Source organism: Mandrillus leucophaeus, unplaced genomic scaffold (assembly GCF_000951045.1).
Source record: "Mandrillus leucophaeus isolate KB7577 unplaced genomic scaffold, Mleu.le_1.0 Scaffold416, whole genome shotgun sequence".
NCBI lineage: Eukaryota > Metazoa > Chordata > Mammalia > Primates > Cercopithecidae > Mandrillus > Mandrillus leucophaeus.
Genome location: NW_012104432.1, coordinates 767,125 through 776,059, shown reverse-complemented (window position 1 = coordinate 776,059; position 8,935 = coordinate 767,125). Strand labels below are relative to the sequence as shown.

Sequence of the window (8,935 nt, the reverse complement as noted above, 5' to 3'; positions counted from 1 at the left end):
CATGTTGGCCAGGCTGCTCTCAAACTCCTGACCTCATGATCTGCCTGCCTTGGCCTCCCAAAGTGCTGGGATTACAGGCGTGAGCCACCACGCCTGGCCAGTGCTTCGTTTCTTTAATAGTGTCTTTCTAACAGCAGAGTTTTTAATTTTGATTTTAAAGAAGTTATAAATGTTGATGAAGTCCAATTAATAGGGTCTTTTGGTGAATAGAAGGTCTTAATTTTAATAGATTCTATGTGATTGTCTTTTTCTGTATGATCCAGCTTTTTTTCCCCTGCCATTTAAGAAATCTTTGCTTGTTCCAAGGTTGAGAAGATAGTCTACTATGTATTCTAGAAAAGATTTGTATTATTTTATCTTTACATCTTTATCATCAGTCTATCTGGAATTGGTTTTTGAGTATGTGATGAGGTAGGATACAAGTTTATTTTCTTTCATATGGATATACAATTGATCCAGCATCGTTTATTGAAAAGACCATCCTTTCTCCACTCTGAGTGTTATTTTTGTAGTAAATCAAGTGACCATCTTTCTAAGGGTCTGTTTCTTTCCAGCTTCCAAAACTTCATTGCTCTTCTTATCCTTGTGGGTTTATGTTTTTAAAAGAAAATAGAAACAAAAACCCCTCTTTGTTACAACATTAGAAAGGTTTCAGAGTGAAAGTTTTCAGAATGAAAGGTTTCAGAGTGAAAGTTGAAGTGAGTGTAGGAAGTTGAAGTGAGTGTAGATTCTCTTAACGATATTTTCTGGGAGGTTCCTCCATTGCCTTCTCTACTCTATGAAGTTGATGGACTCTGGGGAGAGAGGTGAATAGCGCTAGAGGAACTGGTTATGTGGAAACTTCGCTGTCCAACTAGTCACTTAAATATCATCTCTGGTGTAGGCTTTGAAGGAAGGTAGCTTACCTGAGAGTGGAAAATCTTATTTCACATGCACCACTTTTGCTTTATTGAGGGCAACATGGAGTTTGGCGAGCTGGCAGTTACAGGAAAGTCACTTTGTTTACACCTGAAAAGAATTTGCCAAAGAAGGAATTTGTTGGGGATGTGGGGGGGAGTGTCTGCCATTAGTCATTTCTTCCACAGAATAGCTGTTTTTACTATACCCTCCCTTTGTCATCTTATATATTGCATTCATTTTGAAGTACAGCCACAATTTAGTGCTCCTTTTATTAGTTCTATCATTTGTAAGATTAGACATGTATTTTTCTGCCGTTTAGAAGGATTACGATAATCCCCACCTCGTTGGGTTAGTGTGTGCTGGTGGGTTAGGTATTCCGTTTTTTCTTTCCTACTCCAAATTGCCAACTTTCTCTTCGGTTATTTGCGTGTTTCCAGGAGTGCCATTGCCAATCTCATGAGCTCTACAGAAGACCGTGTAACTGGAAATTTCAGCAAAATAAATAAATACATAAATAAATAAGTAAATGAAATTCTCATGTAGACGGAAGTGTCTGTACACTCCATTTTTGTAAAGTTGGAAATGTTAACATTGTATGAGTATATGATGAAGGATTTTTTTTTTCTTTAAGCCACAATTGCGTGTTCTTTTAGACCCAACATAGTATATAAAATGGGCACTGAATTTGGAATCAGAAAATCCTGGTTGAAATCTTAATCTTTTAACTTCGTATCATTCGATCATGGTTAACAATGGTAATAATAATATTCACAAAGCTAGATATTGTGTCATTGAGTTCGTTGCTGCATTTCTTGGTTGATTAGTTGATATTCAGATTGCAGGAGCATCATCATTATCAGTAAGTGATACATTTTCGATTGTAACATAAGGTCATTGTTATTTTGTAATGCCATCCTGTTTTTCTTCTTGACTACTCATGGGATGTTTTTTTGTTCTAACAAAATATATAATATTTTTATATTCTTCACTTGATATAAGTTGATGATTTAATGTTGAATCCTGTTTGCTATTTTACTATTATTCATTAAAGGCCATCTTTAAAAGGGAGAGGTGTTTAGCACATATTCAATTTAAAACTAAATGGAAAGCAAATTCGGAAAGGATTTATCTTCAAGAATTCAATGTTAAATCTAATTTTTAAAAAAACTTATATTGAGAAATTTTCTAGAGAGTCAGAGACCTAGAGCCTGGCGCCTTCCCTGAAAACAAGTGACCCCAGTCTTTCTAATGCAAATTGAGTCTCTTTATCCACAAAGTAGCTTTTCTGGGTACTCTAGATTCCTGGAGCATGTTAAAAATAAAGAGTGTCAAGACTCAGGGAGCCCGAACAGCCACCAGCAGGCCCACGTAAGGATGGGACTCCCATTTCTAGGAGAAGGGGCTGTATTGATGACATGGTGAGGCTGGGCTGCTGCCTGTTGCGTGCCGGGGCTCCAGGCCTCAGCCTGCAATGCCTCTGAATGGCGTTACCTTCCGGTCCCAGACACTCATCACTTTAGGTAAACTGAGGCAGAATAACATGAGTGACAGGATTTCCAAATGGAATATTGCTCAGTGTGCTTACTAGTCATTTAAGGTGATCTCATACAGCTATGAGGAGAACACCCATTTAATGCCAGCCTTAGACACCAGCTGCATGTATGGTGATTATATCTTTAGTCCCCCATTTCACTCCCTTTTTTGAAGAACTACTGAAGAAGAACGGAAGGAAATCGTTTTTGAGGGAATTAAATTTTCTTTTGAAACAGCATGATGGTGTTTAAAACAAAGAGAAAGTGAGCGAACAGGATGCCGATGACGGACCGTGCCGGGTTCTGCCTGCCGACTCAGGCTGTGCTTCTCCCTGCTCTGTCTTTGCTGCCTGCAGTCGTAAATATTTTAAAGAGCAGATGCGCCCGCTTATGGATTTGTGTAAATGTGGGTGTGCTGTCTGCAGAATGCGGGGCACACCGTGCTCTGTTGACATTATCCATTATGCTCTGTTGCTCAGCTTCAGACAGCAAAGTCCTGACATGTGCAGCCGTGTGGAGGATGCCGAAGGAATTGGAATCAGGCACCCACGAGTCCCCCGATGATTCATCCAGCGCGGCGCAGACCCTGGAGCTGCTCTGTCACCTTGACAACACAGCCCACAGCAACATGGCCTGGTAGGATTTTGCATATTTCATGCGCCCAGAATGAGCCTGCAGGTTGGCCAGGTGCAGGAGCTTGTGTAGATTCCTTTGCAGGAGCCACCGTCCACGCTTCAAAAACGCTCCTTTCTTTTAAAAAGCTGCTAGAATTTGATTTTTAATTTTAGTCCCCATGCTTTCCAGATCAGCCACATTGACAGAAATGTAGCAAGCGCGCCTGCATCCCCTCTTTCTCCTCTTCATCTCAGAGGAGTGTTGCCCACGGGGACCTGCCAGAGGGTAAAGGGTCAGGCGCCGCACTGCCCTCGGGTGCTGTGTGGCTTTTCAGCTTGGTCAGTGTGCGTCGAATCATACTCGCACGTAAATTATTTACCACTTCAGGTTGCAGCCTATAATCTCTTCCTCCTGTGGACAAAGCATGAGTGCACAGTGTGCATATGGGGCTGCGTGCCCGAGCCCGCCCCTCTACGGCACGTGGCGTGTCATTCACGTGGCTCCCTGGCCAGTGGCTGCTTCATGAGGTTGGAGGCCTGGCTGTGTCCACCCACTGGTCGTTCCCAGGGACCTCTCCACGGCAGTCAGAGCTGCTCTCTGAAGGCCCTGAGGCCTTGGTAAAAATTAAGAAGCCGCATTTTCTAAAGGAGATTGCGGGGCCATAATGTTGTTATGAGTGTTGTCAATAATGATAGTGATCGTCTCACTTAATGCAGTAACACGTGCACATGCATGTGTGTCTGCAAGAGACTCATCGTTTGTACAGTGACTTCTGTCTAGTCAGTTCTACCAATTAAATCAATTTAATACAACAAATACTTCTTAAACACCTGCTACACAAACCCTGCCAGGCTCCAGGGACACCAAGGTGACAAGTTAGAGGACCCGGCCTCCAAGGGTCATGATCTCCATGGGGAGACCCAGCGTGTACACAGCTAACTGTGGGTGGGACCGGCCATGATGCACCCGAAATCATTACGGACTGTACGCTGTGGCCCCGGAGGGAGCAGGCATTAATTGTTATTAGAGGAACTGAAGAGGGATGCGCTTATGAGATGATGTTTGGAATGGGGACCGAGGACCAGCTCAGGTTTCCTTCGTCAGGTATGGAGGAGAGCAGTGCTGTAGGTCAGGCTGTCTGTGGCTCCGGATGCTCTCTGTGTATCAGTTTGTGGTGGAATTATTCTTATTCTTATTATTATTATTTTTTTTTTGAGATGGAGTCTCGCTCTGTCTCCCAGGCTGGAGTGCAGTGGCGCGATCTCGGCTCACTGCAATCTCTGCCTCCCGGGTTCACGCCATTCTCCTGCCTCAGCCTCCGGAGTAGCTGGGACTACAGGCGCCCACCACCATGCCCGGATAATTTTTTGTATTTTTAGTAGAGACGGGGTTTCACCATATTAGCCAGGATGGTCTTGATCTTCTGACCTTGTGATCCGCCCGCCTCCGCCTCCCAAAGTCCTGGGATTACAGGCGTGAGCCACTGCGCCTGGCTGGTGGAATTATTTGTATACTTGCTGTGCTTCTACCAGTGGATATTTCTTCTTGCGGAGATGCTCTGAGTATTAAAATCACAGCCAGTCTTGCACAGTAAGGGGAGGCAGATGGAGAGTCCCAAAGTCCCCAGGAGTGATTGCCTCTGTGCTGTCACTGCCTGCTCGAATGCAGGATCTCTGGGCAAACCACACTGCACTGTTACAAGGTCCACATTTCAAATCATGGCCACATCCCCAGCAAATAGACATTTGTGCACATCTGTGTGGTGCACACGTGAGCACATGTGTGTATGTGTTAGTGTGTGTACACGTTGCAGGAGACACTGGCACCAGGGAGCAGATGAGTGAGACTCTGTGCAGGTCAGTGGTCATGTTAGGGAGGTTAGCATGTGTAGAGGATGACAGTCCTGCTGGGATGTGCAGAGACAGCTGAGCTCAGAAAAGGGACGTTGGCCTTGGCCCTCCCTGGGGACAAGGAGCTGTCAGACTGCTTCTCAACTTCCCACCTTGTGCAGACACTATCACATACACTGTATGCAAAGACAGGCTACACGGGTGTCTGTCGTGGGGAACCAATTATTGGATTGTAATGTTACATTGCATTGTATGTACATACACTTATGAACATAGTTGTTGAAGACTGGGTGCAGTGGCTCACACCTGTAATCCCAGCACTTTGGGAGGCCGAGGTGGGTGGATCACCTCAGGTCAGGAGTTCAAGACCAGCCTGGCCAACATGACGAAACCCCATCTCTGCTAAACATACAAAAATTAGCCGGATGTGGTGGCATGTGCCTGTAGTCCCAGCTACTTGGGTGGCTGAGGCAGGAGAATCACTTGAATCTGGGAGGCGGAGGTTGCAGTGAGCTGAGATCATGCTACTGCACTCCAGCCTGGGTGAGAGAGTGAGACTCCGTCTCAAAACAAAAAAAAAAACCAAAAAAACCAAAAGAAATTGTTGATATTAAACAGGCAAATTCAACTATCTTGAACTATCTACCTTGGAATGCCATTTACTCTGATTTTGCCTCTATTGTTTAAAGCATTTCTTGAATTCTATTTTGTTATCCAATATATTATTGCATATTCTTTTTTTTCTTAAGCTTTTTATTTTGAGGTTGTAAATTCACATGGAGTTGTAGGAATAACAGAGAGATCCCATGTATCCTTCAGCCAGTTTTCCCCAAGAGTAACATTGCATAACTATTGTACAGTATCACAAACAGGAAACTGGCATTGATACAGCCCACTGCACTTACACAGATTCCACCTGTTCATATGCATTTGTGTGTGAACACTGGCTTCTATGCCATTTATTGTGTGTGTGGGTTTGTGTAGCCACCACCAGAGTCAAGGCACAGAACAACTCCAGCCCTAGGTCCTTTGTGCTACCTTATATTTATAGCCACAGCCACCTTCCTTCCCCCTCCGAGGCCTTAGCCCCTGGCCACCCCGAATCTGTCCTCTATCTCTGTATTGTTATTTGGAGAAGGTTCTATAAATGGAATCACACAGTGTAACCTTTGATAACTGGTGTTCTTCACTCAGCTTGATTCCCTGGAGGTTGAGTTGCTGCTTCATTTTCAAGTTTGGGTTCCAGCCGCCACGTGTGCCGGTCAGTGGCCGGTTCCTCTTTGCTGCTGTGGGATATTCCGTGGCATGACGCACCACGGTTTGTTAAGCACTGACCTATTGAAGCTCATCTGGGTTTTTCCTTGTTTTTGGCAATTATGACTACAGTTGTGGTAACTATTAACGAACAGGTTTTTGCATGAACAGGAGGTTTTATTTCTCTTGGCTCAGTTAGTTTTGTACGGAGCTGCTGCATGTGTGAGCCATGACAGAGCATGAGGGCCCTCCTTTCTGCATCCTCCCCAGCATTTGGTGTCGTCTGGCATGTTCTTTTAAGTGTCTTCCATGGCGTGAAAGTGTTGCAATTAGACAGGGAATTTGATTTTGGGGAACGTTGGCCTGGTGAACACAGCACAGGTGAAGGCCGCCCTTTGGGGTCAGACTGCAGGTGCTTGGTGGTAGTTTTGTTTGCCTCCTTTTGGCACATAATTGGCAGCAAGAACAGCTCCAGGAAATGTTTACTGCACAAAGCTTCTGGCCAGCAGGGAGTGCCCGAGAATGCCACACGGTTCCCCACACTCATGTTGCTACCGCTCCAGCCACTGTCACGGCCGCCATGGGTGTGCCCTACGAACTAGAGGCATGCCCCACACCCCAGGGAATGGTGTAAGGGGCTCCTGTCCTCCTGGGCATTTCAGCTTTTGCCTGTCTGGAGCAACCCGATGTCCTAATTTCGGTCACGTCTCCTGTGTCTGTTTTCAGCCCTCCAACAAGCAGAGGCTGAGCAGAGCACCCCTCCAGTTGCCCTTAGCTCCTGCTCGTGGGAACAGTGAAGGCTAAGGAAGGAACTTATAGAGTCTTGTGACCCGGCGTACCGCCCTGAACACTAATCAGACGTGCTCCAGAGCCCGGCGGCCTATGGAAGCAGACGGAGACTGGCTGGGAAATACTGAGCCCGGTTTCTCGTCCTCACCCGCTCCTCGCGGGCAGTAGGGTCACGAGGAAGTCACTCATCTCTCTAGCTCAAACCTTCATCCCTGAAGCGGAGATGACGTTGCTCAGCTGATGGTTATGTGTCAGGGCCTCTACATGGTGTCCACCAAGAGTCCAACTCTGTAAAATATTTGAAGAGATTTATTCTGAGCCGAATATGAGTGTGGCCCGTGACCCAGCCCTCAGGGCGTCCTGAGAACATGTGCCCAAGGTGGTTGGGGTGAAGTGTGGCTTTCTACATTTTAGGGAGGCACGAGACATTAATCAAATACATTTAAGAAATACATCGGTTTGGTCCAGAAAGGGGGGACAACTCAAAGCGGGAGGCTTCCAGACTGTAGGTAAATGTAAACATTTTCTGGTTAACAATTGGTTGAATTTGTCTAAAGACCTGAGATCAACTGAAAGGAATGTCTGGGTTAAGATAAAGGACTGTGGAGACCCGAGTTCTTATTTGCAGAGGAAACCTTCAGGTAGCAGCTTCAGAGAGAACAGGCCGTAAAATGTTTCCTGTCGGACTTAAAGCCTGTGTCGATGTTGATGCAGGAGAGGCAGAATGAGGCACGTCTGATACCCACTTCCCATCCTGTCCGGAAACAGTCTTTCAGGTTAAATTTTAAAAGAGCCCTGACTGGGGAGGAAGTCCATGCAGATGGATGGGTTCTTAGAATGTTTTATTTTTGTTGTATCCCTTACCATATTTGCTAAGGAAGATCCTAAAAACAAGGCACTGTCAGGATTCCTTTAAGGCGCCCCCGAGGTCCCCGCCAGCCCTGGTGCTCTGCAGCTCTGCCCGGCAGGAACGGAGGCCCTGAACTGGGCTGAGAGGAGCTGCCCCGCCACCAGCACCACTTAGACGCTCCTGTCTCAGCCTCGCCTGTTTACCTCCCTCTCAAGTCACCACGCTCCACCCCTACCCCGTGATTTCTTGCCATTTTGCCCATTTTTTGTGTGTGTGTGTGTGGCAGAGTCTCCCTCTGTCACCCAGGCTGGAGGGCAGTGGCGTGATTTCAGCTCACTGCAACCTCTGTCTCCCGGGTTCAGGCAATTCTCCTGCCTCAGCCTCCTGAGTAGCTGGGATTACAGGTGCCAGCCACCACGCCTGGCTAATTTTTGTATTTTTAGTAGAGACGGGGTTTTGCGTATTGGCCAGGCTGGTCTCGAACTCCTGACCTCAAGTGATCTGCCTACCTCGGCCTCCCAAAGTGCTGGGATTACACATGTGAGCCACCACACCCTGCCCATTTTGTCCAATTTTATCTTTCTTCATAGGAGTTATCACTGCTCAGTATTCCCGTCTCTGTTCTCACTCACGTGTGGTTTTCTCTGTGGATGCTGAGCCTCTGCAGAAGCTGCTGACTTTGTCAGGTCCAAGGCTGTGTCCTCAGCACCAAGGACAGCACAGGGCAGACACTCCGCGTATTTGATTGAGAAAGTGAATGCTTTGCAACAACCATATCGTATCGAACCGTTCTATGAACCAGGCTCCTTTGCCAGGGCTTTGCGTGCATTACCTCATCCATTTCCCAGAGCGATCCTGTAAAGTGGGGACTGCCCTTACCCTGTGGTCCCGAGAGGTTAAGGTAAAGGGTTACTCACTCCTCAGAGGGAGTATTCAGGATTCATAGCCAGGTCTCGCCGCAGAACTCCAGAAACACTGGGGTCACCTCCCTGCCGAATGAACAGAAGGAGCCATTTGTGTTCATCACAGTGTGATTAAGAAATTGTTTCTGGGCCGGGCGCGGTGGCTCAAGCCTGTAATCCCAGCACTTTGGGAGGCCGAGACGGGCGGATCACGAGGTCAGGAGATCGAGACCATCCTGGCTA

The 8,935-nt window shown here is 46.6% G+C and overlaps 1 protein-coding gene across 1 annotated transcript in view; it reads left to right on the top strand.

The window, feature by feature from the left end:
* The window catches only part of TSSC1 (tumor suppressing subtransferable candidate 1), a 188,325-nt gene that overhangs the window by 101,286 nt on the left and 78,104 nt on the right, over positions 1–8,935 (top strand). The window contains exon 3 of the mRNA XM_011992673.1: positions 2,912–3,068. Within this exon, the coding sequence (XP_011848063.1) occupies positions 2,912–3,068 (157 nt within the window). The remainder of the gene's footprint in view (positions 1–2,911; positions 3,069–8,935) is intronic.